Genomic DNA, 27748 nt, shown 5'->3' on the forward strand with positions numbered 1-27748 from the left:
CCGGTTGGCGCGTTAGGTACGGGCAACTTCAGGTGGGCGGCGCCGTAGACGCCCGTGGCCTTGGCTGTAACCTCGCCAGTTTCTCTCCCTGCCGCGAAAGGAACCGAGATTTTGCAGCTCCTGCTGCCCCATCCCCAAAATTCCTGGCCGCATTCCATCCTCCCCTCACCCCGGCTTCTCCCAGCGCCCCTGGCACAGACTCGCCAGACGGGTGGGGTTTGGTTTGATTATTTTTGAGGACACAAGGAATGGGGAGGAGGAGAAGACGCAGGTGGTCTTTAGGGGGCCAGGTCAGCGTTGAAGTTACACAGTGAAAGGGGGCGGGGTGGGGGTGAGCGGGAGGAGCTGCTTCAGACCCTGTATCAGGAGGAGGGAGGGAGACTTGGTATACGGAGTGAGTGCACGGAGCACACTCGCTCAGCCTTCCCACTTGGCGTTTTCCCAAGGTGCCCCACCGCCCCTCCTCCAGAGGGTCTGACTCCAAGCGCCTCCGCCTGCCTCTCCCAGCTCTGCGTGCAAGAAGAGCCGGTAGAAGGGTTTCTGTGTGTTTTGTCTGTCTCTTAGGAGAAGTGAGAGACCCCCCCAGTCCCTGGCCAGGTCTCCCAGCTTCTGAGCAGGAAGGTGAGTTCGAAAAAGTAGGGCTTCTTTCCAAGATTCCTCCGCAAATCGCAGCCGTTGCGCTAACCTGCTGAGAGAGGAAAGGTTGATTAAAACCCGCAGGGCCGCTTGGTGGCGATTTCCAGGAAATCGGAGGTCGGCTGGTGTCTGATCCGAAGGGAATCCAAGGTCTAGAGGCAATTTGCTTGCCAGGAGGAACTTTTGGACCCCGTTCTGTGTAAATTCAAATAGCCGCACAACCCAATTTTCTCAGCCAGTAGCTAATCCTGAGAGAAATGACTATGAAGAGCAGAATCTGACAGTAATTGCTGGAGGCTGCCTGATTCTTGGGGGATGTCCCATTGTGGGGTGCAATTCCCTTCCACCAGGAAGAGCCAAGGGCAGGAGACCACTGACTGGCAGTCACCACCGCCCCGCCCCCCCCCCCCCTCGTTGGTGGGGGAGCTCTGGGGGATGAGTGCTCTCTGGGGACAGCACAAGACTGGGCTACCCTCACCAGGAGTTTTGTGCGCTCCCCCCCTTCACCCCGGGGGAGGGGGCTGCCAGCCGGACTTAACCATTGGCCTTAAGCCAACTCCATGTATCTGGCCCCTCCCCCCAGACTTCTTGGAAAGTCCTGGTTCCTGCCTTGCCCTAGCAAAACACTTGGTACTAGCAAGGCTGGGGCCAGCTGCCTTCTCCAAGGGGCAAGCAGGGGACAAGGATGTCAGAGTCAAAAGGTCATGATGGTGCCCATCGGAAGCCCAGGTCAGAGAACTAGGTTGCACATCTTTCCCATGACTTTCTAAGTGATCCTAGGTAAGTTACCGTCTCACCCTGAGCTTCTTACTATTACTTGGTTTTAAAAGGGGAGGAGACCGGTACTTTTATTTCTAAGCTCTAGTTTCGGGGAGTGCTGCGGACAGTCCTGCTCTAGATTTGAACAGGGATATGCCCAGAGGCCGTGTGCCGGCTGGGCGGCACGGTAGGCAGGTGTCTTTGGAACAGACACACCCATCGCCGTTGGGGACCCAACTACCTTCTGCTCCAGACGGGTACTGGCAGTGCACTGCAGGCTCCCTCCGCCGCGGGCACGGCGCACAGTTCATAGGCATCCCCTGCGTGGCAAAGGGGCGGTTTCCAAAGGCTTTGGCTACACAGGAAGGCTGTTCGCACCCGGAGTTTCTGGGGACCGCGGCGCATTGGCCGCCTGCGCCTGCAGGCTGTCCCGGAATCACGCGGCACTCGGGACTTCGCGGCCTGGGAGGGTTTGGAGTTGCGCCTTCCACCGCGCCAGCTGCCGCGGTGTGCGCCAGAGACCAGATGCGCGGTTTCTCGCTGCAGGGGTAGTGCATGGTCAACGTAGGGCCCCGGGGCTCGGCCCGCAGGAAGTCAGCTTCCCCGGACCGCGGGAGCTCCGAGAAGGAAAAGGGCCGCGCCGCCAGGCCACACTCCCGGCGCTCCAGCCTGGCCTCCCTAGCGGCGGTGCAGGGCGCGGGCAGCGACTGGGAGTCTTTATGGAACTCGGCCAGCCTGTCCCTAGCTGTGGCTACTGCCTCCTCGTCTTCGGCCTCCTCTTCCTCCTCCTCTTCCCCTAGGTCTTCCAGGTCACTCAGCCGGAGCCCTCCAGCCTCCTGGCTTGCAGTACCATCTGCAGGAAATCAGACGCTAGTGAGAAAAGCCCCAGGCCCCAAGGGAAATCCGCGGGAGTGCGCATCCCTGAGAAGCTTTTAGCAAGATGGTTCTGCACTTAGGGCATTCTTGGCTTTATGCACCAGGCTGGCCAAATCATCTCTTACAGTTGCCCCAGGGCTCAGGGATTTGCCCTTGGGAGTGAACAGAGGTCCTAGCCCCGCCCCCACTTCTTGGAAGACTACTGCTTTCCGGTGCAAGGAAAGGACCACTTTTTACTGCCCAAGACCTGGATCCCAGTTTCTCCCACCATAAAACAAGCAAACAGACACCCAAGGGGACTCCTCCACCTCCCCCGCGAATTTCCACACCCACGGGTACCTGGTGTGTACTATTTAATTCCGCAAATATTTACTGAGTGCCTTCTATGTGCCAGACATCATTAGACATTTAGGTCTCAGGAATTTAGGGAACACAGCAGCAAATAAGACACTTTTTAGTGGCGCTGCTGTTCCCCAAGGGGCAGACAGATCTCCAGTACCTTCTCATAGTGGTGAGTATGGCAAACGAAATACAATAGACCGATGTCCTAGGGAATAACTGGGAAGCTAAATTAGCCTGGGTGACCAGCCAGGAGAGGCTTTTTCCAACCCACACTTCAGAAATCAAGAAGCAGTCCGTTATGTGGGGAATTCCAGGCAGAGGGAACTGTCCAGGCAAAGGCCCAGAAGTCTTGGGGGGAGGAGGGGGTGGTACAAGTGCAAGAGTAAGTAAGGGAGTGACCCCCTAAAAGCTGCCCCACAAGGCAGCTGCAGAAGTGCAATGGACCTGATAGACTGGATAAAACCCTTTTCCAGGATAAAACCCTGGAAAAACCCCAAGGCGGATAGTGAGCATTTCTGGTACCTTTGGTGTCACCGTTCAGACAGCCCAGGGACCCCTCTGCTGCACTCTCAGCCTTCCTCTCCTCCCCGCCTTTGTTCTTGGGCGCCCACGTCATCTTGTTCTCCTTCTTGAGGCGCCGGCGCGCGTTGGCGAACCAGGTGGACACCTGGGTGAGGGTCATCTTGGTGATGATGGCCAGCATGATCTTCTCGCCCTTGGTGGGGTAGGGGTTCTTGCGGTGCTCGTTGAGCCAGGCCTTGAGCGTGCTCGTGGTCTCCCGGGTGGCGTTCTTCCGGCGGCCCGTGCTGCTTAACTCCACTGTTCCATACCTGGGGAGGGAGAGAACCTGTCACAGTTCTGGGTCTGAGAACCTGGGGCTTGCAGGCAGGAGACAGTCTGAGGCCTGGAAATGAGAGGTTCAGGGCTCCTTCCTCCTCAAGCACCCTCCCGCCCCACCCCTCCCAGGCTCTTCGCAGATGGGCCCTGTGGCAGGGGAGCGGAGGAGGACTTGCAAGGCCGGCTACCCATGCACCCCCATGCCTTACCGGTCATACTGGTACTGCCCCAGAGTTGGCTCATAGGGGTAATAGGCTCCTGGTTGCCCCAGGCCAGGTGTAAAGTTCCCTGCAGCCTCTTTAAATTCATACTGTGGATTCTGGTGAGGGCAGGGTGGGAAGAGAGAATTCAGGACACTGGGTTTCTGGAAGAGGCTGGATGGTGTAGTTGTTAAGGGTCCCTGGGGTAAAAGTCTGGTTCAAATCCCAGGACCACCAATGCCACTGGCTACATGGGCACAGTTGTTTAACTGCTCTGTGCCTCAGCTTGCCCTTAGTGTCTGGGAATAACAATAGTACCTGTAGGGTATTGAAGAGCGTTTGGCAGAATTCTTGGTGCAAAAGAGGCAGTAGTTAAATATTAAGTCTTACTAGTAGGGTTACTACTTGTGACTCCCCCTCCCCCCACTTGCCAGCTGGGGAACTTCCCTGCCTTACTCCTTCCAGGGCTATTTCAAGGCCTCTTCATATCTTTGTGACTTTGGGTGAGGTATTTGAACACCTCTGCATCTCAGCGTTCTCATCCATAAACTGAGCCTACCTCTGCCGGAGTCCAGAATTAATAGAAGCACAGATGTTTTAAAATCAGAATGGCTTTCCGCAAAGTAAAATGCTGCAAAGATGTGTTTTCTTCCCCGCCCCTTCCCCATGGGCTATACACAATCCTACCTATCTCCTTCCCTCCTAGTTTTGCCTGCTTCCTAGATTCTCCCTGGAGATAGCACACTGAGTTGCCCTCTTTGCTGCAGTCAAGGCCAGTGGCCCGACGGGTCCTGAAGCACAGACCCAGGCTCGGTGCGGTGTACTCACCAGCGCTCCGTATAGCGCAGGCGGCTCTGGGCTGTAGGGCAAGTAGCCTGGGTAGCTTGGGGCAGCTGCGGCGGCGGCATATGGGGCTCCATAGATGCCCAAGGCTGCGCCCAGCTCCGGCCGTGCACTGCCCAGCAGCCGACCGTCGTAGGATGCACAGCAGAGGGCGGCCGCCGGGGTGGAGCCTGAGGCCACATCTGGGACGGAGCGCGGGGCGGATTCGCAGCAAGTGGCACTGGAACTTGCAGACACCAGAAACTATGGGGCGAGAGAGGTGCACTGCCCGATCCTGCCATCATTCCACATCGACTACATGCCTCCGTGTTTGGAGATTCAGCTGGGATGGGAATTATCTTAAGGCGCAATTTATCCAAACTGACCCCTTACAGATACTCCTAAAACGTTGCTAAGGCTCCAGGGTCCCAGGGGTCCAGGCGAAGAGAACATTCTGAAATGCGAATTACAGGAGGCCAACTCCGCTGGTTCCCTCGCCTATCCCTCCTCCTGCCAACCCCCCACCCCCATCACAGGATCCTACAAAGGTAGAGCTAGAAGTTAGCCCTGGAGACCACCATCACATCTTACTCCTGCTCCCATTTTACAGATAGGGAATGAGGACCAGGGAGACTTGTCCAAGATCACAAGGTGGGTCAGAGGTCAAGTTGGAACCAGACCCCACAATCTGGGCGGAAGCTGGACAACAGCCATGGGTGTCCCCAGAATTTCCCCAAGAAACCCTTGTCACTGCATAACACCCATCCAAATCTGGAAAAATCGAAGGAACCAGAAGCAGAGAGCTTGCACCCACTCAAAGAAGGGAGAGAGGATAAGAACAGAAGTCAACAAGCAAACAACTGAAAAATGGTGAGGTGGGCTCTCGGGGTCACCTCCAATATCTGTACAATAAGGCAGCCTTGTCTGGAAGGTATCGATATGCAACCCACTTCGCCGAGCGCGTGGTCAGTGCCCAAGTTTCGGGTCACACTATTTTCCAGCTTGCCCTGGGGGAATGGAACGTTCTCGACCAGAGATCAGGGGTGTCTGAGAGGTCTGTAGTACGTCGTACCTGCTCAGTCTGGCTTCCCGGGAGACTCGTGCGAAAGGAGGGCGCCCAGTGGCGGGCGCGTGCACTAGGCACACCCACCCCCCAAGTCTGCCCCCATCCCCCATGGAGGCACTTCTTACCTGGGAAGCGCCGCCATACGGGTGTCCAAAGTGCGGGAAGGACATGGTGGCTGTCCCTGGACCGCCTTCTCCTCTTGCGAGTTGCCGCCTCAGCCCCGCGATTCTGCGCCTCCTGCCTTGCGCCGCCTCGGTTCCTTACACGGCAGCGGGTTCCCAGCGCCGGATCCTCCGCCCGCTTGGCACCACTGGAGGCAGAGCCGAGGGCAGTCCGGCTGCCGAGCCCTGCGCTCCAGAAGGCGCCCCTCCGACCCGCGTGGTCCGGAAGACAGAAGGGCCCATGGATGGGCAAGGAAAGGGAAAGAATGCGGGTTCCCAAATTCGCGCGGTGGCGAAGCAAGGTGAGGCGCGGCGCGGGGCTGTGCGGCTCCCGAGGTGTCCCAGTCCAAGGTGGCCAGAGTCTCAGTGTGACGTCACGGTAATCCCGGGCCGCCAGGCGGGCCCCCGGGCCCTGGGGCCCCGGGCCACCAAGCGTGCCAAGCGCAGCCAGCCCGTGCGCGCGCGCACACTCTCACCCACACTCACACTTGTTCGGGAGATTTGTGCAGCTGGTGAGGAACGTCAAAGACCCCCGACCCTCTCTGCTGGGCGCTGGATCCTACCCCTTTTCGCCTTAAGCTCACGCGCGCGCGCGCGCGTACATACAATCTCTCCAAATTACCCGGGAGAAGTAGCAGAAACGCCTCCCTCAGTGCCGCGCAGGCCCCGGGCGCAGCTCGTTTACCTCCTCCCCTGCGGCCCTGAGGAGGAGAGAAGCCTGCCGGGCCGCGAGGGGGGGAGAGAATACAAAAGGAGAGATAAGAGAAAAAAAGAGGAGAAAAGTGGGGGAGAAAGGCAAGAGGGAGAAGGAGGAGGGGAGAGGAGAGAGATGAGGAGTCTAAGTGAACAGAGGCGCGCGGGGGAGGGGCGGGAACAGGGGTGGGCGAAGGCTGGGCGGAGGTTGAACACTGGCAGGTGGAGGAGAGCGGCGGCTCGGGGGAGAAGCCTCCAGCCCCGCTCCCCCGCCCCTCTGTTGCGGGAAAGTTTCTTCTCGCCACAGGCCCCGCACTCGTTGGGGCCGCGCCTGGGCAGCGTCGGTGCGTCCCACTGTCCCGGCCGTCTTTGTCTTCCGGAATCTGGTTCTCTACCCCAGCCTCCCCAGGACTCTAGCTAGATCCAGGCTCTCCGAGCCCTGGTCTTTGCGAGGGTCTCGACCCTGGGGCTTCTCCGCACCTTCTGACCCTCGAACTGGCCGAATAGCGCCCCCTCGAGGCCAAGGTTCAGTTCCCCTCGCACTCCGCCTGGAAATGCGCTCCGTCTGACCCTTGGCATCTGCAGGCGGCGGGCGTACACCCCACGCATCTCCTCGGAAGGCGAGGCTTGGTTGGTGCTTCCTGAGCTCCGACCGCCTTGTCCACCCGGGAGCCGGGGAGCCACAGGAAGGCGCCGGGGCCGAGCTGCAGCCGCTGCGCTCCGCTGGGGGTGGCGCTGGCGAGCCGCGGTTCAGCGCGTGGGGATGGCGGCTCATGCCCAGCGCTCCGCGGCGACGCCGCCGGGTTGGGCCTGGCGATCTGAACACCTCCCCCCCATCCCAGGGGTCCTCAAAGTGGCACTGAGGGGCGGAGGAGCTCGTCTGTGCCGGGAGGGATCTACGTTCTCTAGGCCTGGCCCCGGACCCGCGGCCTCTAGTTTGTGAACCCTGTAGATTATGAGCACCTAGAGGCTTAATCCCCAGTCCTGACGTTGCGGTCCGGGTGCGGGTTGCCGGGGTGGAGGGCGAGAAAAGGGGCATCCAGTCCGGTGGGGGGCGGGTCTTCGGGAGATGCTGCGGATATCCAAGTGGAACTCTGGCTTTGGGGCTGGCAGGCCAGAACCCTCTGAAAATCTTCCTTCCACTCACAGGGTCAGGGCACTTTACAATGTACAAAACGCGCTCTCAGGTCCTCGCTGCACCCTTCCTGCAGGAATCTGGGGGATTGGTTCAAGGGCCCAGTTGTATTTTCTAGCTGAAACGCAAGAACATGTAGCCCAGAGGTCAGACACAACCTCCTGGTCTCTGCCCTGCATTTTTGCGAGGCGAGGAGGAAGCCCAGTGACCAGGCAAAGTCGAGGGCCTGGCGCAGGATCCCTGGCTGCAGAGTTTTCCGCTGGAACCTTGCAGAGGAAACCGGTAAGCCCCTGAAGTCAGACACCTCTTTGGAACAACATTGGCTCCCCGCCCCACGACCCCCCCCAGTACAGGTGGGGCAGAAGGGGCCAGACTCTATAGATCTTGGAAACCCAACACTCCTCTGCCTATTCCTGATAGAAGGACAAGCTTCATTCTAAATACTAAGGAGGTTTCCCTGCTGCTGCCAAGCGTTCTTACCTTGGAAAAACCTTGCGTTCAACCCGGGGAAATTCCCAGTTAGAAAAAGAATTATCGTTACCGCCGCATTGATTAGTGATAAAAAGGCCCCGTAATAGATCCCTTGATTTTTTTTCAAGATGCACTTTGCAGCCATCCACACATTTGCAGCTTGGATACATCTATTTTTTTTTTTTTTTTAAGTAAGAACTGGAGAGAATTCATTAAATTAGTCCCTTGGGGAAGATTACTGCTAATTAATTAATTGCAAACATTTCCAGAGGGAAGGTATGTCAATTGTAAAGTAATAAAATTAGATAGTTGAAATACTTACTCAGCAACTTTGATTGCCCATTCGTTCCTAAGCAGATATTTTTTTCTTTTCTTTCTTTCTTTCTTTTTTCTTTTCTTTTTTTTTTTTTTTTTTTTTTTATGACAGAAAAATGGGTTGGTGGTGGAGAAAAAGCATTAGTTATGTCCCCTGGCGATCTGGTTGCAAAGGAGAAGCTACCATATAGAATGTATTGATTTTTCCCTGATTTATAAGACCTCTGCGGTATCAATGCTGTGCGCAGGGCCTCCGGGCCTACCTCTTGTCTTTGCTCTCTAGGATTAGAGAAAAAGCAACACGATTTTTCAGGAGGAAAAAAAAAAAAAGATTGAAAGAGGAAAAGCAGCAGAGAAGTAAATTGGGAAGGTAGGGCTCTGATGGTTCCTGGGTGTTTTTCTTCTTAGGTAGAAAAGGAAAACAAACCAAAGAGCAGGTTTTCTGTGAAGGAAGCTTTCTATTGTCTTCAAAGTTACTTTACAGTGTCAGAGTGTCTTGGGGAGGAAGGCCGCCACTTCCAAGACTGGAAAACCTTGATTTCTTATTCCTTTCTCAGGGAGAGGCTAGACCCACAGCAAACCTACCTGATGCCCCTGGGGTTTGATTGTGACCTGCCCCCCCAGCACAAAGTGGGGTCCCCTAAAAACAGTTCGTATCAAGTGTGTCCCCTTCCCATTATTTTCAGAGCCTCATCACAAAACAGAGCCAGTGGGTTAGACCAATGCAGCCCTCTGTCTGGCTGTGACCTCAGGTTGAAACAAGTCTTTCTTGGAAAGTCTGGTTCAAGGAAGGGGTCATGGAATCTGTTCTCATTCTTCCGGCTGTGGACAGGAGCTCCCTTTGGCAGCTGAGGGCTCCGGCTTCTCATTGCTTTGTTTACCGCTGATTAATTTAGTTTGGGAAAAATGCCCAGTTGAGTGTGTGTGTCCATCTAGACTTGTACTGAAGGGAAGAGACAGACTTATGAGAGGCAGACCCTTTCTGTTATATTTGAGGGAGTCCTTCCACGCAAAAAGTATTTTGTACAAATGGTACAGATCCTTTTGTTGTATTCTGAACGCGCTCTGATATTTCCTCTAGCTGCTCATTAAAACAAATATGAATAAAGCAGATGGTCAGAGGCCTACTTGGAGCGTGGAGAGGATTCGTCCACATTGCTTATTTGAAGTTCATGTTCCTCTGCTTTAAATTCACCGAAGGTCTTGAGCAGGCAGAGTAAAGCCTGGGTCTTTGAGCCAGAAACAGACTCTTAATTACAGAGAACAAACTGGTGGTTGCCAGAGGGGGGTGAGTGGGAGTGAGTGGGGGATGGGGGAAATAGGTTATGGGGATGAGGGCACTTGCTGTGATGGGCACCAGGTGACGTACGAAACTGTCGAATCTCTATATTGTACACCTGAAACTAATACCACACTATATGTGAGCTAATTGGAATTAAAATAAAAACTTCAAAAAAAAAAAAAGGATATGTCTTTGACAATAAACTTGAATCCAACACACACGCACACACACACACACACACACACACAGAAATCCTATTGTACTATTTTGGGTTAAATATCCCTCATTTCCCGACATTTTATAAAGACAGAAGTTTTTACAGAGGGTGGGGATGAATAACAAGGCAGAAATACTCCAAATCAAGTTCCAGTGCCTTAAATCACAGGTGCAATGTGTGGGTTTGTGGGCATAAAAACATAGATGAAAATGTGCCAAATTGTGTTTTTTTTAAGTATGTATTTTTTTCAGTGGCTGTTTTTGAACGGAAGAAGAACGAGATTTCCTCAAATCTATGCATGAATGGACAAGTGCATCTGGACAGATGCATCTATAATTGATACTGATCAGTCGCCGCAGGTCTCCCTGAGTAAAGCCGAAATGAACACTAATTGTTCTGACGGAAGTAGTGTGCGTGGCATCAGATTGTGAAAGGCAGGGAGGCTCTGCTTTGCCTGAGCACATACTGTCAACAGCAACCTTGGCATCAAGAGCGAAAAATAAAAAGACCATCATTCCCAGATCGGGGTGTCGATGTCATTTGTCAGGAAGGTGGCAAACAGAAAGAATGAATTTCTGAACAAAGTAACACAACGAGCTCTAATGCAGAGGTCCTGGTGTGTCGGTAAAGCAGGTACAAACCTTAGCTTAGAGTTAAAAATCATATCTTGTCGATAATAAAAATTCCTTTGCACTCCTCGCATGCTTACAGAGCGATCCTAAACGCCTCAGCTTTTCTGTCTTAAGGCTCGGGGTAAGGAAGCTGGAGACATGAGAAGCAAATCCAAGATCACATCAGCTAGAAGGAAGTAGGTGACAGAGGAGGGGCTGGAATCTGGACCCCTAGATTTTGGGTCTTTCTGCAAGACTGTATTTCAAACACACATCAAGCCAGCCACAGCCAGGAGATGTGGTTACCTCCAACTGGACTCCGAGAATCCACATGTACTGCCCTGCGATGACACAGTGCCATACAGCAGGGAAAATGTCCAAAGAAGTAGCACCACCGGAAACACACCATTCTGGATCTCTATGGTATGCTTTTCTATCAGCCTGCACTATGAAAGCACTTACACAATAATTTGGAGGTTTTAGCCATTTGATGTGGATCATACATTAAAACAGAAAATAGCAAGCAGACCCAGCTGTGACTGAGAAGTAAATAAACAAAACAAAACAAAACAAAAAGTAGCAATAGCAAGAAAAAAAAAAAAACACCTAAAAAGTCCAGCCAAGTTTAAGGCTATCTTTCTACACTGGTTTAAAACAAAACAAAACAAAACAAAACAAAACAAAACAAAACAAAACAAATCAGAACAAGGAACGGAATTTAGTTAGTGAATATTGTCAGGACGAGATCTGTTTTTTTTAAGGTTCGTTTTTGCTTCGGTAGACGGAGGGTGGGGGGGTGGGGGGGTGCATTAAGTTCTTGCTCGCGAAGCAGTTTTTGTATACAGAAAGTCTTGATTATTTTTATCCCGTGGAGGGTAACATCTTTCTAATGATAAGCTTGAGGCATCTCGTGTTTTCACAGAATTAAAATGGAAAGTAAACAACAGATGTATGGATTTGAAAACCAGAGAACAGCTTTTGAAGACAAAGTCTAGGGGGGAAGAAACAAACACATGTAGAAAAAAAAGGATAGTGTGCAAAGATCTTCTGGAATAAGGTGCCCCGTCCTGTCCCTTTCTGGGACAGGGCCTGGGGTGGTCTGGAGTGGACAGTGAAGGACAGATGCATGGCTTGGACAAATGGGGAGGGCAGCTACTGGGATGCTGGCTCTGAGGACAGTCAGGGACTGTGGGGTCTTGCATACAGATCTCCATTGGAACATTCTTAACGGGCAGGGAGTAAGGATATTTTGTTTTTCTTTTCCCCTAAAGAATGGCATTTCTGTTGACATTCAGGCTTCCGTGAAAATATGTGCAGCTTCAAGCCATCTACACGTCTGTGCTATGAGTGACATTCCTGTTTTCTCCTTCCCTGTGGTTTCTCCTACTCTCCAAGCCGAGCATTAGAACTGGCCAGGAGCCTTCTTCTTTTTTTTTTTTTGTGCCACCTGGGGCCCACTACTTTAGGGAAGCTGGGACCATTTGTGATGTCACGTGCAGGCCCCAGTAATTTACGGCAGATCTTCACAAATCAATAAAAATATGGGAAGTATATCATTTTTAAAGGGGGGGAAAAAAAAAGTAACACACGAGACATGCCCATTAAGGGCACAGCCATTCTAATACCTGCCTGTCTGCTTGGGTCTGCAATTAAAAACATTCTGATCATAAATCTTCTTGCAGTCTCTTTTAATGCTTTTAACTTTCCTGAAGGTTCAAATTGGTATCCCAAAAATGTGCCAGGACTCTCACAAGGTATTTTATAGACTCATAAATAAATATGGCAATTAATCTCTGCTATATTTCTTTCATATCTGATGACAATTTATTAAGGCATTCACTGATTCGGTGCACAAAAACTCTAATGCACTTAAAATCGGATTTCAAACCAAACATTTTATGGGAAAATATAGTATTGATCATCCATTTAAAGATATCATGAAGATGATTCATAACCTGCTGTAAAAAAAAGATCTCACAAGGGTCTTACAAATGAGGGGGGTGTGGGTGGAAGTCTATTCATAAAACCAGAGCTATTGGATCTGTTTCTCTTGTTTTCTTCATCCATCTTTGAGTCTTCCAGCCCTGATTACTTTTGCATGTTGCTGTTTTCTGAGAAAAATCTCCTTCCGTGACATTTTTCATAGTGACAGAAGTTGTGGAATTTTGCAGTGAATATTTGCTATTGCAATGTTCTGTTGAAATTTTGTCTTCGGGAAGAGTTTCACAGGCAACCGAGATGATTCTCTTATTTTGGAGTCAAGGCTAATTGTGTGGTTACCCCCCCCCCCACACACACACCCCTGGCATCTGCTATTATTGACAGATTGCGGTGGTTCTAAACCATCTTCCCCCCAACCCCCACCGATTGTCCATGGTCCTTACGGACTATGAGGGGTCGATTATCTTCTGTGCACACACAGTACGAGGTCCCGGTGAGGACAGAAGAAAATCCGAGGGCACTGGCCCTTCTATTCGAGTAGGGCTATTCTGTTCCATGTGGGAAGAACAGCACATATCCTTCATTTAACAGACACATATTGAGTAGCTACTAAATGCTGGGCATTGTTCTGGGAGAGGAGAGTTGGGCACTGAACAAAAGATTTTCCTGCCCTCATGCAGGCGCTGTTCTAAGGCGTTGTTCAAGATGTCCCCAAATCACTTTCTCACTAGAGAAATGTGGTTTGAATGTGGGTTGAATGATTAGCAAGGCCACGAGAATCTCTGACCCCTTGGGGTTGACTGTTTTGCTCTAACATCTGCCTGACATTAGATATTATTTGTTTCATTTTACAGAAGTTAGAGCCTAGGAGAGCTTCCCTTGTCTGGTGTCAGAGAGCTAACACTGAAATATCTGGGGTTTGGGCTCAGGCTGCTGGTTGCAAAGTTTTGGGCGAGCAACACATCTCAGAGTGGATGTTTAATTGTCTCGAAGCAGTTTCGAGAAATAAGGACCTCACTTAACAGGTTGTTGATCTAAGCTGCTCTGGCTTTTGTCTCCCATGTGACTGGCACTTCTTACCCTTAGATATCTACATAATACCAAATATCTGCATAGAAATGAAAAAAAAAAAACAAAGAAAACAGGGCACACAGATAGATGTTTCCATTTCTTGAACTTGAACCCCTAGAATTCTCAGCTGATGTTTTTCACCTTTGTCTTGGGCTGGTGACTAGGGCCGTATATAAGGTCTGAACGACTGGGAAAAAACATTGGTTGGTGAATCTGGGATGGAACACAGCTGGGCTGGAACTTTAGGACACCGTTGATTCGGTTGCCTCGATTCTACCCACATTACCGGCTAAGGTAGTATACGTTCGTAACTTGTTCTCTTTTGTTTTTCTGGCCACACTGAGGCGTTAAATAGATACATTTTCTTACCCTCCTCCCACAGAGGAGTAACGGGGTTTCAGAGGGGTTAAGCCACCGGCTCAGGTGACATAACTGATTAGTATTTGAGGCAATCCAGGAACCACTGCGAGGTCCACTGCCGGGCTCCAGCACCTCTTACAAGAAAGCATAGACTCTGACCTTGGAGTTCCATACAGGCCTTGGGAGATGTAGCCTGGCAGGTCTTCCGTTCTCTGGGATGGTCACATCTTACTCTTTCATTTTGGTTTCGTGATTGGATTCAATAATAAATCCATCAAGAGGAGCTTGATGTGGGTCTCCTCGCCTGCATTTCGGAAACTGTCCGTCCCCAGGCTGGCTTGTAAGACCTTGCAGAGGGATGCCATGGTTTGGTCCAGGAGCACACTGCTTTGAGTCTGCGGAGATGGGGGCCTTAGACACAGTGTCTGTCTTGTAGTGGAGAGAAAATGGACTTGACGGAGACAGCATGAAATACAGGAGCAGGATTAGACTGTCAGGGTAGACCAGAGAACGTAAACCATTTCTTGTGCCACTCTCCAGCTCAAGGGCAGGGGCAGAGCAAAGGGGAAACCTGCAACTATAATTATGAAATCTAAATTTATACATGCAGAAAGGGGAAGGCTGAGGTGGGACGTTAGCCCCTAGAACTCCTTTTACATTATAAACACCACAGGGATATGGAAAAGCAGCACGGGGATTAAGGACATCTTTTTGCCTCGGGACTAATTTATTACTCTAGATTACGCAGTTAACGGAGGAAGGCAAAATTGATACTTGGTTGTTTCTCTGTAAAAGTTAAATGTGAGTAATGGGAGGGTCCTGGCCCTGGCTTTATGCGCCTGGTGATGGAGAATAAGATGGCCCGGAGCTGAAGAGAGCAAGACACTTGTTTGAGAGACAATGCTGGAACCTGGCCTGGGTCTGCCACTGACTGTCTGGGAGGCTCTGGACAAGTCTCTCTGCCTCTGGGAGCCTCAGTTTACTCCTCTGAAAAGTGGAGAGTTTGGGCTCAATGATCTAGAAAGACCTCTTGGGCTTACGTCTTTATGAGAATCAGGACACATTCCTTTTCCAGAGCTTTAAAGTCTCCAGCTACGTTATAAGACTCTCTGGAAAGTTTTGCTTTTGTTTTTAATTATGGATGGTGCATCAGAGTCTTTTGGGCACCTGTCCAGGTGCACATGTCTGGCCTCACCCCCTGAGATTCTGAGGAAGCCTGCAGTGGGGTCTGGACCCTTGTAATCAAGAAAAAAAAAAAAAAAATATATATATATATATATATATATATATTTTGGGGGGGGTTTGGCTTTTTCTCAGATGCATGTTCTACTTTTATTTTATATATATATAAAATTATTATTTATTATATATTTAAATATATATTTAAATATATTATATTTAATATATTAAAATATATATTGTATAAATAACAATTCAATATATAATATATTGTATAAAATACATAATATATAAAATATAAACAAATAAAATATAACATATAACATATAATATATAATATATAATATATAATATATAATATATAATATATATATAAATAATTTAATATTATATAGAATATATAAAATTATTATTTATATATTAAATTATTATTTATTATATATTTAAATATATATATCTACATATATATAAAATAAAACTAGAACATGCATCTGGGAAAAAGCCAGACAACCTGTGGGTGAAATGACTGATTATGTAACTCATAGCCACTCGCTGCTTCTTCCTGGCTAAGCACATCCTGATGTGGTCTGGGGTAGCTCTCTGAAGTCATGGTCATTGGCCTCTGGCTTTCTAGCACCTTTTGCTGCAGGAGAGGAGCATGCCAAGGAAGCCAATTCTGGCTAATAAGAGGCAGGCGAAATTTGTGTAGAGGATTCTGGGAAAGCCTTTCTTTTCATGATAAAGGAGGTCAGAGGTCTTGGTGCCCTGCCTCCTCCCCCCCACCGCCCCCCCCCCCCCACCTACCTTAGTTGAGTCTGTGAACATGGAAGTGATGATTGAAGTAGCCATATCCATTCACTGATTGACTCAACACGTGTTTATTGAGCATTTACTCTGTATCAGGTAGGATGCCACAGTGCTGGGATACAGCTGTAAAGCAAACAAAGTCCCCATCCTCATAGAGGTGATATTCTAGAGCAGAAGAAAGACAACGAACGAGGGATGTAGGTAAAAATACAGAAATGTTTGATGAAGATATAAGTAAGCAAATAAATAAATAAAGCAAGGAAGAGCTGTTTCCACCAGCCTAAAGCCATGGTAATCACGCAAGAGTAGCTCTCGTATCAGGGAGCCCATAAACCCCCGGCTCTGGACTTCTAGTTTATGTCAGACAGATAAACTGGTTTTGTTTAGGTCTCCGTTAATTGAGTTTTCTATTACTTACAGTGGAATGAATTCCTAAGACAGTGTTCGGGAGGGGTGTGTGTGTTGCAAGAGACACATAAGTCATCTGATTATTTCATTCCCACTCTCCAGAGGCGTGGACTCCTAACAGTTTCTTGGCTGCTTTCCAGAAATGTTCTATGTTAATACAAGCCATATAAGCATAAGCTATATATAAAGTCTCTCTCTCTTTTACACACACACACACACACACACACACACACACACACACACACATAATTAATGACAAGGTAGCATGGTGGTTGAGAACCCGGATGTTAGCAGCCTAGGTAGGCTAGCATGATAGATCTATAGGTCTCCTGCCCAGTGGCTCTTACCATCACCAGCCAAGCTCTCTTGAACAAATGTTTTAGTCCCTGTGTTTCAATTTCCGCATCAGTAAAATGGGGCTCAGAAGCCTACCACATAGATTTCTTCTGATGATTTAAGAAATTACCATGTAAAATCCTGGTACATTGTAACCACCTAGAAGGGTTAATACCTTGTAGACTATGAATAACATCATTGTATTCACTCAATGATCTACTGTACATCTTTCCAACATGCACACAGAGATTCTTCCTTTCTTGACTCCTGGGTAGGATTTCCCCGTGTGGAGAAGATCAGTATTTTTCTCTCTGAGTATTCGTGGGACATTGTGATGACACTCTTGACGGAGGACCTTGTTCTACGAAGATCTGCACGCCCACAGAGCAGTCTAACAGCAGAAGGAGATTCTGCTGAGATTGGCCTCTTTTCTTCTCTGTTAGCTTTCCCTTTGCACAGCTCACTTGCCTGCCTCTTCCCCCAACCTCACTCTTTCCCCTTTAGTACTGTGCAGGCCCAAGCATGCTCACGGGGCAGCATTTATGATACATTTAAGAACTAGATCTTCGTAGACTTTTCTCCCACGAGGCTGCATCTCTTTAGGAAGGGCTTAAAAAAAAAAAAAAAAAAAAGGAAACCCCAAAGTCTGGTTTGTACAGAGGCACCTGAGAGCTAATTTGGCAGCATTAGTCCTACATTGGAGGAGGTATTTAAATAACAACTAATCCAGTGGGGAGGGCCCAGACATGAAATAAATCAGATAATAGTAATACAACACACGTTAAGTGCAATGAGGGAGAATAAGCATCATGGACAATGGGAGGAACTAATCTTAACTAATCGTGCCTTATAGCTGTGTGCAGGAGATGGAGAAATAATCTGCCTGTGACAGATAAGCTGGGTTTTTAATGAAAGAAAGAAGAGGTGTTCCTGGTGAGAGAGGAAATGGCATATGCTGAGTCATGGAGGGAGCTATTTGGGGATCAGAATAGTAGGATGGATGGGAAGGAATGAATGGGATGGGGCCAGACATGGTGGTCAGGGGCAGACTGGGAAGGAGGTTGGGTCCCACTGAGTCTCTGACTGGTGACTCTGGGTTCTAGCGGTGTCATGCCTAAGGACTAAGGAGATATCGATTCTCCTAGAACTCTAATGGTTAACCAGGCGCAGACTCCCAGCTCCTCCTCTGCCTTACCCACCCACCTGTACCATTCCAAGGGGGTGCCAAAAGAAAACAGGTGAAATTGCTGACTTTTGGGAAGAAGTACAGAACAGTGGGTCATGGGTGATGGGAAGGTTGAAGATGATGGGTCTCTGTCTTGAGGTTGGGTGGGTTAACACATATTTGTCAAGATCCTTTTGGCGGCTGCAACATATGGACCTTGGCTCAATGAGGTGGGACAAAAAAGGTAAAAGGTCAGTAGATATAAGGGTGGCCAGACACGCACACTTGGGGACTTACCTCTAGAGATTAAGAGCAAGAGGACTTGCAGGAATTTCTCTCCAGGGGGCTGCCATTAAGGAGTCTTGGCCTCCAACAGCTATGTCCCTTTTAATAAGTATCCTATTCCTATATGAGAGAAAAGGGGAGAGAAAGAATCTAATTGGTCCAGTCCATTTCTGGTCCAATATTTTTGTGGCTGGACCAATGAACTCTGGGTTGGGGGGGACCTACTGTGAGCCAAGAAGTATCCCTTCTCCCTTTCAATCCAAAATGGTGGACCAAAGAGTAAATCAGAGCAATCCCTACAAATGAAGCAAAGCTGTCCTCCATTTGGTGTTTGGAGGGGCGCAGTTGGAGTCACCCCTGCTGGATCCAGGCCCTAAGCAACTTGGACTTCATAATTTATGAAGGCAACAGGGAGCCAACAAATCCATTCAGCGCACATGAAATATTTCAAGTGAGGCACAGGGGACCTAGAGTAGGTCTTAGAGAAGATGGATTTACATCTGGCAATAAAATCCCAACTCCAGTAACCTTTGCACTTAGGTCTGGATTTTGTCTGGATCTTAAAGCTTTTATAAGTGTTTAAGAGCATGAACTCTGCAGGGGTTGGAATTCCTCCTGCCTCCTCTCCCTCCAGGGATTGGGCTGCCAAGATGAGGTTGGGGGGCTTCTACCTTTCGTTTCTCCTACACTTGGAACTCTTTGCCTAAAGGGCATTTCCTCTTTTGCCCCTGCATGGATTTGGCTCCATGACCTCTTGACTGATGTACTTTTTAACTTGCTGAGCTCCGGCATTCTCACGAATGCAAAATCCAGAACACGTTTGAATGTATTTTGTCAAGTAACAGACGAGTGAATGCCATGATTTGGTGATTTTGCGGGATGGAGTTTGGTTTGGGAGGTAGAAAACCTTTGCTGTGGGTCCAGCTCTGGCTTGGGAAAGTCACCTAGCTTCTGAGTCTTAGTTTACTCATCTATAAAATGGAGACAATAGTGCTGATCTCACGTTGTCATTGTCAGGGTAAAGGACAGTGCATGTGAGTGTTCATGTAAGGATCTGGGCCCAGGGTCAGGGCACAGCACATGATAATTGCCCCTCCCTCCCACAGAAGTGTTCAAGAAGCCAAAATTACATCCATGGTTGATTCAGCTCTCTCCACGGACTAAGATGCCTTCAGAGTCCCTATCTGTGGTGGATGCTTCTAGCGCTCACCTGTATGCACTTCTCCTTTCCTTCCTGGCATGCTGTCTATAGAGAACACTTCCAAGCCTCCTGGCAGTGAAACCAGTTACTCGTTCTGGGCAGTGAAACCAGTTACTCGTTCTGGGCTCAGAAGTACGAGTGATATGTCATTCTCAAGCTGAGGCAATGAGAGGTCTCTGAGGCCTGTGCCAGCACATGGTTGATTATATTATGAGGTCTCTGAGATGTTCCTCTTTCTCTCCCCTTGCCTCTGCGTATGTGCAGAAATCTTGCTGACGTGGTAAAGCCACTAAATGTTGGAGTCACTGCACGGAAGATGGTCGGTTTTGGGATTCTCAGCTCTGTTGCGAACTTTGCAAAAGTTAAGCCATTGAGATGTTTGTCATGGAAGCACATTCGAACTTAGCCCAACTAACGCACTATTCTATTGCCACAATCTATGCAATCTTGGGCAAGTAACTTCTCTGAGTCTTAATTTGTTCATCTGTAGAATAGGCTGAACATTAGCATTAACTTAGAAGTTTGCTCCATGAGAGGACTCACGAGAAATGCTTAGCTCAGGCCTTGGCATATAGAATATGTTTGATGAGGAGGAGGGTGTTATGATATGATGGTGATGTCCCACGATAATGATGGCGATTGGCGAGGTAACTATGGTAACTGGATTCAAACCCTTCTACTTAAGTAGAGGAACCCACATACTCTCTGACTCTGGGCAGTGGACACAAACCATCTGTGGCCTGTGCCAGCACATGGTTGATTATATTATGAGATCCCAATTATGTGCTAGCATCTACGGTCATCCGAAAACTTCTCGGTCTCAATATACAAGGATGAATACAATAACGTGAGCCTTCTTTGGAAAGCTAGTCAGTAGAGAGTTCAGGCAGCAAAGCACACTTCTATTCTTAGTACTTTTAGTTACTTTTCTCATTTGGTGAGATTGTGAAGTCAGGCTTTGGCTGAACGCTGCCTCTGTAGGAATGACAGAGAGCCTGTGTGCCCTCAAGGGGCTCTCCGTCCGTCTGTGTTTATCATAATTACACTGAGCTACTGCGAGACAAGAATGTACATCTTATATCTCTTTCCGCATGTTGCCCCCAATACCAGCTTGTACAGAGCGTGATACCATGGAAAGAACTTGGGTTTTGTGGACAAAGGGATGAGTCTGGATTCCAACTCTGACCATGCCTTTGGGTTAACTTCTTGACGTGTGAGTCTTAACTTCGTTATCTTTAAAAAGGAGAAAATAGGGCGCTTGAGTGGCTCAGCCACTGCCTTTGGCTTAGGTCATGGTCCCAGGGTCCTGGGATCAAGTCCCGCATCGGGCTCCTTGCTCAGCAAGAAGCCTGCTTCTCTCTCCGCCTCAGCCTGCCACTTTGTCTGCTTGTGCGCTCGCTCTCGCTCTCTCTCTGACAAATAAATAAATAAAAATCTTTAAAAAGGAGAAAATAACTGCTCTTCTGTTATGAGAATTACTTAGCATATATGTGACACAGCTTGTCCAGAGCTTATCATTTCATAGGTGCCCAATAAATATTAGCAGTTCCTTGAGATTCTACATTATGCTATACTCCCCACGGCTGGACCATAAAACATGTTTTGTATGTATTTATGGGATGGTAGGCAGAGAAAATGATTTTTCCCAGTAAAGTAGGTTTGGGAGAAATATTTGTGAGGGCAGCTGAGGTACTTGTGTATTTTAAATCCACGTTTAGTTGATACAGAAATTTTACTTTAATTAATTTATTTTTTAAGTCATACATTTTGGACCTCTGCCGTGGGTTTAGGCGACTCACCCTTTTCAATTCTTAGCCAATTATCATCACTGTTTGAAGCCCCTTCTCTTTATTTATTTATTTATTTTATTTGTTTATTTACTTGAGGGACAGTGAAAGTGAGAGAGAGTGAGAGCACAGAAGAAGGAGAAGCAGGATCCCCACTGAGGAGGAAGCCTGATGTAGGGCTGGACCCCAGGAGCCTGAGATCAGAACCAGAGCTGAAGGCAGACGCTTAACTGACTCAGCCTCCCAATGCCCCAGGTGAAGCCCCTTCTTATTAACTTTATTTCTTCCACTTAAAAAAAATTATTTATTTATTTGGGAGAGAGAGAGTGTATAAGCAGGGGGAGGGGCAAAAGGAGGGAGGAGGGAGAGGCAGACTCCCAGCTGAGCACGGAGTCCACCTCGGGGCTCTATCCCAGCACCCTGAGATCATGACCTGAGCCAAAACCCACAGTCTGATTCTCAGCAGACTGATCCCCTATTTCTTCCTTTTATGATGATTTCCATTTCCGCTCCCCTTCCCCTGATAAACTCATGGGGGCTGTCAGTGGTGTTACGTAGCTCTGGGTATGTTTGTTTAATTTATGTGAATTGGACTGTACTGAGCGTTTGGCCTTTTCTGCTTCTTTTCTCATGAAGCATTTCTGTTTTCGTGACCTGTTGATGTTCTTGGGAGTACTTCTAATTCATTGCTCCTCACGACTGTATAATATTCCAGGTAGTCACTTTTTATTAGCCAGAAAATTGGATTTACCAGGACACCTTTGTTCTGCAGCCAAGACCGCTATGTGAGAAATATGATCTTCATTTTGCACGGAGTAAATCCGTCACTAGATCGTGACCTTCTGATGTCATTACAGCAATACCCGTGGCACATGCCCACTTGCCCACACAGAGAATTATGGCAGGAAATCATGGGAGGAAAGAACTAAAGGCGAGTTCTCAGATTTTTTTAATGTCCCTCTGTTGTGTGCATGCACCTGTGCGTGTACCCGATTGTGGCTCTTTTGTACTTTACCGTATCTTAAATATAAACATAATACTCCAATTTACAAAATTGAAGTGAATTTCTGTGGCGCATGAAAATATAAGCTCAGGGCTATGACGTCAATTAGGACAATTCGTATCCCACAGTAAAAGCCTTGTGTTAAAAGGCAGGTGATCCGCATTGGAGTTTGGGTTCTGCCTCTGGCTAACTGAATGTCTTCGGCCGAGCCATTTAACCTCTGCTGTGAAGCAGAGAATAATGAAACCAGTTTGTCCTGAGAGTCAGATGAGCTAAGGATTAGACATACAAGAGGAAAGCAATGTGGCATCACTGTTGTTTTTTTCAAACACAGAAGGTTTTTAAAAAAATTTTTTTAATTTTTAAAATTTAATTAAATTAATTTAATTAAAAATTGTATTTTATTTTATTTAAATTCAATTAATTAGCATATGGTGTATTATTAGTTTCAGAGATAGAGCTCAGTCATTCTTCAGTTGTATAGAACTCCCAGTGCCTGGGTGGTTCAGTGGGTTAAAGCCTCTGCCTTCGGCTCAGGTCATGATCCCGGGGTCCTGGGATAGAGCCCTACATCGGGCTCTCTGCTCAGCAGGAAGTCTACTTCCCTCTCTCTCTCTGACTGCCTCTCTGCCTACCTGTGATCTCTGTCAAATGAATAAATAAAACCTTAAAAAAAAAGAACTCCCAGTGCTCATCACATCGGTGTCCTCCTTAATGCCCATCACCCTCTCACCCCAATCCCCTCCATCTCCAGCAATACATTTTTTGGAGCTGGTAGCATTTCAGCTAGGGATCCAAGGTTAGAGATGATTCAGGGGAGTGTAAATGCAATAAAGAACATTCTAGGTAAGGGGAAGAGTATAATCGTATTTGGGATGTGAGACGTGCAAAGTCTATATGGAGAATATCTCAGTTTGGCTCAAATTCAGGTATGGCGTATGCTGAACATCAGGAGAGTTTAGAGTATTTTCTTCAGCTGGTGCCACTAGGATTAGTCCGATCACTATAATTTGTATCTATTGAGCACTTACCCTGTTCTAAACACTTTGGATACATTCTCTCACTTAATGACCATAAAAACTGGATGATGTAGTGTATCAGTTAGTTATCACTGTGTAACAAACTATTCCAAAACTTGGTAGCTTAAAATAACAATCATTTATTACTTACCATGAGTCTTGAGAGGTTTGCGGATCTGGTCTAAGAAAGCCTCAGCCAGACAGGTTCCATTGCATAATTTTCTATCCCTTCAGCAGGCTGTTTTGGGCTTGGTCACATACAAGTGGCTGAGGTAGCAGCAGGAAAATGCAAATCTTCCAAGGCTTAGATTTAGAGCTGGTACACAGTCACTATTTTATTTGGCCGGCCCAGATTAGGTTCCTCCTCTGAAAGGAAGCTGCTACAAAATCACATTGTAATCCATCTACCACAATACTTGCTATTCTTATTAACCCCATATTATCAACAATGAAATGGTGGTTATGGAAGTTGAAGTCTTGCCCAAGTTCATGTAGCCAATAAGTGAAGAAGCTGAACTTGTACTTGGCATAGTAGACAGTGGGGGTGGGAGGGATAAAGATCTTGAGCAAAGAGTGATGTTGTCCACAGGGACAGAAGGAATGGATATTTCCATGGCTGCTTGTGGCATCGTGGAGAATGCAAACCGTGATGATTCCAACATTAGTTCATACTATTTTTAACTCAAGTGTACAGAGATCTTGGGACATTGTATTCCCTGGGGGGGGTGGTGTTGACTTTGAAAGACACCCTTACTGGAGTTGTCCTTGTTCTGGTGCCCTCATCCTCTGTGCCTTTCAGGAAACCAAACACTATTCTTTCAAGGCATTTCCCCAGCATGTCTGGTGACCATTATCCAAAGGGGCCTGTCATACCAAGGACTGGTGTAAGCAGTTCCTTACATGTTTCTGCGTGGCAGCTGCCATTGGCTGAGGGCTTTGGGGTGTGGAGAATTAACATGGACCTAGCATCCCCCTTGCCTTACTTGCCATCAGCTGGAGGCCTGGGCAGGGCATCACGGGACCCGTCGCACAGCCAGAAGCAACACGGAAATCCAACTTTAATCAGACTTGGCCTATAGAACCGGATACTTGCCAATTCTGATGACTAGAGGTAAAAAGCCAAACAGGGGCTTGATTTTCTCCTAGGTTAAGGACAAGAGACTTCTGTAAGTAAAACTGCTTCCAGATCACAGATACAGAGCCATGTTTGTCATTGATTACAGGTGGCCACTTGCCTAGGCAAGAGTCGGTGTAGTTGGTGGGCAGTGAAGATCACATGCTTTGAAAAAAGACTAACTCGTGGCAGAATACTACACCCCACTTCCTTTCTGCATGCATCTTGGACAAGGGTCTTAACCTCCTGGGCCTTGGTTTCCTCTTCATAAAATGAAGATGGGAATACCTGCTTTTCAGAGTTGTCCCCACAATTAAGTGAGCTAGGGTCTGCAAGTTCTCCCAAGGGCTGTGCTGATCAGGAGCAGCCTTGCATCTGCAGAAAAGGGAAATCTGAACCTGGCAAAGCTGCCCACGACAGAGCCAAGTGCATACAAAGAATCTGATCATCTATCATTGCTTTAAGTGTTAATGTTTGATCACTAACGGTTCTACTCACGGTGCCCTGCCTGGGGAGAGCAGCTCTTACAGGATTTGTGTCTCAGTCATGCCGCTTGGAAGAACAAAGAGGTTGACTAGACGAAGAGTGGTGTGGTGGGCAGCAAAGCAAAGTTTATTGAGCAAAAATACAAAGCTCCCAGAGTGGGAGGGGGGCCCGAGAGAGTTTGACCTTGGAGTTTTGAAGTTCGGGGTTTTTATCAGCTCTTTGGTGGAATTGTTGTAAGTAATCAGGGTGTGCTGAGTCGTACCCTTCACGGCTTTGGTCATGTATCTGTCTACTTATGAGGTTCATGTCCACGTGCTGATGGTCTTTGTTTTTGCTGACATCTGGGGGCTTATGTCTTCATGGCCCCTTGCCCGTGATGGTGACAAATGCTTTGCAGCTAACTGCCTTATTTTAGGACATTTTGCAGAAGTCATTTTTGCAAAGCCTGCAACGCAGAATGTCAGTGCGGTCTGGTCTAAGTGGCAGAACAGGGTGTCAGTGCTGTTTGATCTTAGCTGTCCTGACTCCATATGTTCTTGCTAGGGACCCTGGCCTTGACTCCCTCACTGTCTAACTAATGCCTAACATCAGTGGTTCTCAAAACTGGCTGCACATTATAATTTGGGGAGATTGAAACGATCTCAATGCCAAGGCCCATCCCTAGACCAATGAAATCAGAACCCCTGGGGTGTGCAGAATTTAAGAGGGAACCCATCATCAGGTGCTGACTGTACTTGCAGGACCCCGAGAGTGAGCATCTCCTTAAATGTGCCCCACTAGCTACCTCACTCTTGTCCTGGATCTGCTTCCGAGGTGCTTGCAAGGATCAGCAAAAAAGTTAGCAACGGTTAAAATTATGAACTCACAGGATGTGTTCATGGGTCTCAGAAGTGACCAGACTCCAGCCTACCTTCTTGTTCTGTCTTCCTTCCTCCCCTCCATCCCTCTTACTTCCCTGACAGGTGGGCTTAACTAGTTAGCCCCAAACTTGCAGATCATCCAGTGTCCAACAAACAAAGGGTCCTTGGGTTAAAAGGACTTATCCTTTTTTTTTCCTTTTAAGTTTATTTATTTATTAAGATTTTATTTATTTATTTGACAGACAGAGATCACAAGTAGGCAGAGAGGCAGGCAGAGAGAGGAGAAAGCAGGCTCCCCACTAAGCAGAGAGCCCGATGTGATGTGGGACTCGATCCCAGGACCCTGAGATCATGACCTGAGTCAAAGGCAGAGGCTTAACCCACTGAGCCACCCAGGTGCCCCTATTTTTATTTATTTTTAAAGTAATCTCTACACCCAACGTGGGGCTTGAACTCACGACCGGGACATCAGGAGTCACATGGTCTTCCAACAGAGCCAGCCGTGCATCCCTCTCCGCCCACAAAGAATTTACTCTTAAATATATCATTTTCCACCTTTTTTTTCTTGACCTTTCTCAGAGAAACCCTCCGCACTCCTGTGACTTACCCAGATTTCCTTGTGAATAGCACTGGGTTGATACGCATCACGAGAAGGGTCTACTTAAAAACGACAACCACCACCACCAAACCCAGAGCCCCTCTTTATCTCCTAGTTCCTGTTTGTTACATTTATTATGTTCCTATGGCATTAGGTGCCTTCCAGGAAACTAGAAATCACGTTCATTCACTGTCATGTCACCCCATCATGTAGGAAATGGTGTGGCACATAGAGGCGCTTTCAAAACAACTGAAGGAACCGATGAGCCTACGTGCAGACTCTCTTTTGTCTTCTCCCTTTGGACTCCGTGGTCTGATCTCACTGCTGTCCGACCTACACCTTGCAAGCTGCGGGAGCACAGGAAACACTGATTGCAATGAGAGAGGCAAAGCATCTAGGGCCCTTGGAACTCGGGCCTTCCCTCTCAGCCTGCTAGCAGCTTAAAAAAGCTCCTGAGAAAGGGTGCTGACAAGAACTCAGAGCTCCCAGTGCAGAAAACCTAGTGCTGGAAACAGGAGTCTGCTCCCCACATGTGGCAGGGGTGGGGAGGTAGAGGCTGGACCAGGCTGAAGCTGGAACCTGGGCCAGCGGCGCGAGCGGGGAGCTCCGGGGCTCGCCTGCCTGGGGAAGGCGAGTCGTGGCTGCGAGGGAAACGGAGAAGAGGCCTCCTTTTTGCTCTCTACTTGGCCTCCTAGGGCCTGAGGGAGAGTTTCGGGGTGGGGTGGGAGCAGGGAGGAAGCTTGGAGGAGAGGCCCCAGAGCTCAACAGAACCTCAGACCCGCCACCGGCTGCCTCTCTTTGAGGACGTATATCTCTGAAAGAGGTCGGTGATTCAGACCCGAGCAGCAGCCAAAATCTTTTTTTTATTAAAATGCTTTGTGCTCCAGGATACCAGGGAGTTAAGCAGATCTGTCTCCGAGAGTGTGTTTGCCTAGAGCACACTATTAGCTACTTTGTCTCCTTTAAAATAATACTAAGAGATGGCTTTGGATCTCTCCGCGCCTGCCCTGTCTTGCTGCCTGCAGAACGAGGCCAGGAGAGCAGACCGTCTGCCCTTCGCCGTGATGGACCACAGACCGAGGTCTTCCCGACCGCCCGGGTCTGCAGCGGCTGGCGAGCTGCAGAAAACCCACCGGTTTGCGTGTGAACGCGTCATTTGTGAAAACGCAGGGTATCCACCGGGAGGAAGATGGTACCGTGCTGTCGACACCTCTCGTTATAGATGCTATCAGATCGCTCACCGCAGCATTCCTTACGGATAACATATTTTCTCGAGATTATTTCTTTATAAATCGTGCCTCGGATGACATCGTGACCTTCCTTGTTAATCAGCTGTCCCGTCTTCCACCCCGTGTTCAAGCCCATTAGTATTTGGAAGATAAAATATATAGATTTGATTATCCCTTGGCCCCTCATGATTTAAAAAGGAAGAAGAAGAGCGGAGGGCGGTTGCGGGGAGGGGGGTGGACACTGACAGCAGATCCTTTAAAGGGATTGCTTTTTATGGGCTCTGTGCATGAAGTTTTGTGTTTCTCTGAGCATGTAAAGGCATCTCGTGACACATATTACAACGGTACCCTCACCAGGCTGCAGTCATAAATAACCAGCCTCTTAAATGTTGCAATATGTATTATTTTTCTCCTGTGAACTTGGGGCCTCACACACACACACACACACAGGATTCTCCGATTGCAAATAATAAAAT

At 48.3% G+C, this 27748-nt stretch overlaps 1 protein-coding gene and 1 long non-coding RNA gene across 3 annotated transcripts; one reads left to right on the top strand and one right to left on the bottom strand.

Moving 5' to 3' along the window:
* Positions 1-251: 251 nt before the first annotated feature.
* On the bottom strand, positions 252-6140 carry IRX6 (iroquois homeobox 6). 2 transcript variants are annotated; one of them, XM_082712359.1, is made up of 6 exons: positions 5664-6140; positions 4479-4736; positions 3660-3769; positions 3136-3443; positions 1637-2248; positions 252-685 (listed from the first exon to the last, which is right to left on the bottom strand). In XM_082712359.1, exons 1-6 carry the CDS (start codon positions 5706-5708, stop codon positions 681-683), a joined length of 1338 nt encoding a protein of 445 aa, XP_082568485.1. In that variant the 5' UTR covers positions 5709-6140; the 3' UTR covers positions 252-680. The 2 variants fall into 2 exon arrangements, with proteins under 2 accessions (XP_082568485.1, XP_082568484.1); XM_082712358.1 differs by having other exon boundaries at positions 252-688.
* Positions 5778-10332, top strand: LOC309853842. Its single transcript, XR_014305984.1, has 2 exons — positions 5778-6001; positions 10064-10332. It is a non-coding gene; the product is annotated as an uncharacterized lncRNA (long non-coding RNA).
* The last annotated feature ends 17416 nt before the right edge of the window (positions 10333-27748 follow it).

This window comes from Mustela nivalis (assembly GCF_964662115.1).
Source record: "Mustela nivalis genome assembly, chromosome: 18".
Classification (NCBI taxonomy): domain Eukaryota; kingdom Metazoa; phylum Chordata; class Mammalia; order Carnivora; family Mustelidae; genus Mustela; species Mustela nivalis.

Excerpts from the sequence above, each read along its gene's own strand:
- IRX6 (XM_082712358.1), bottom strand. The coding sequence starts at position 5,708 with ATGTCCTTCCCGCACTTTGGACACCCGTATGGCGGCGCTTCCCAG. Across the intron at positions 3,770-4,478 it reads CTGCGCTATACGGAGCGCTG|AATCCACAGTATGAATTTAA; the intron begins GTGAGTACACCG and ends TGCCCTCACCAG. Across the intron at positions 2,249-3,135 it reads TCTGAACGGTGACACCAAAG|ATGGTACTGCAAGCCAGGAG; the intron begins GTACCAGAAATG and ends GATTTCCTGCAG.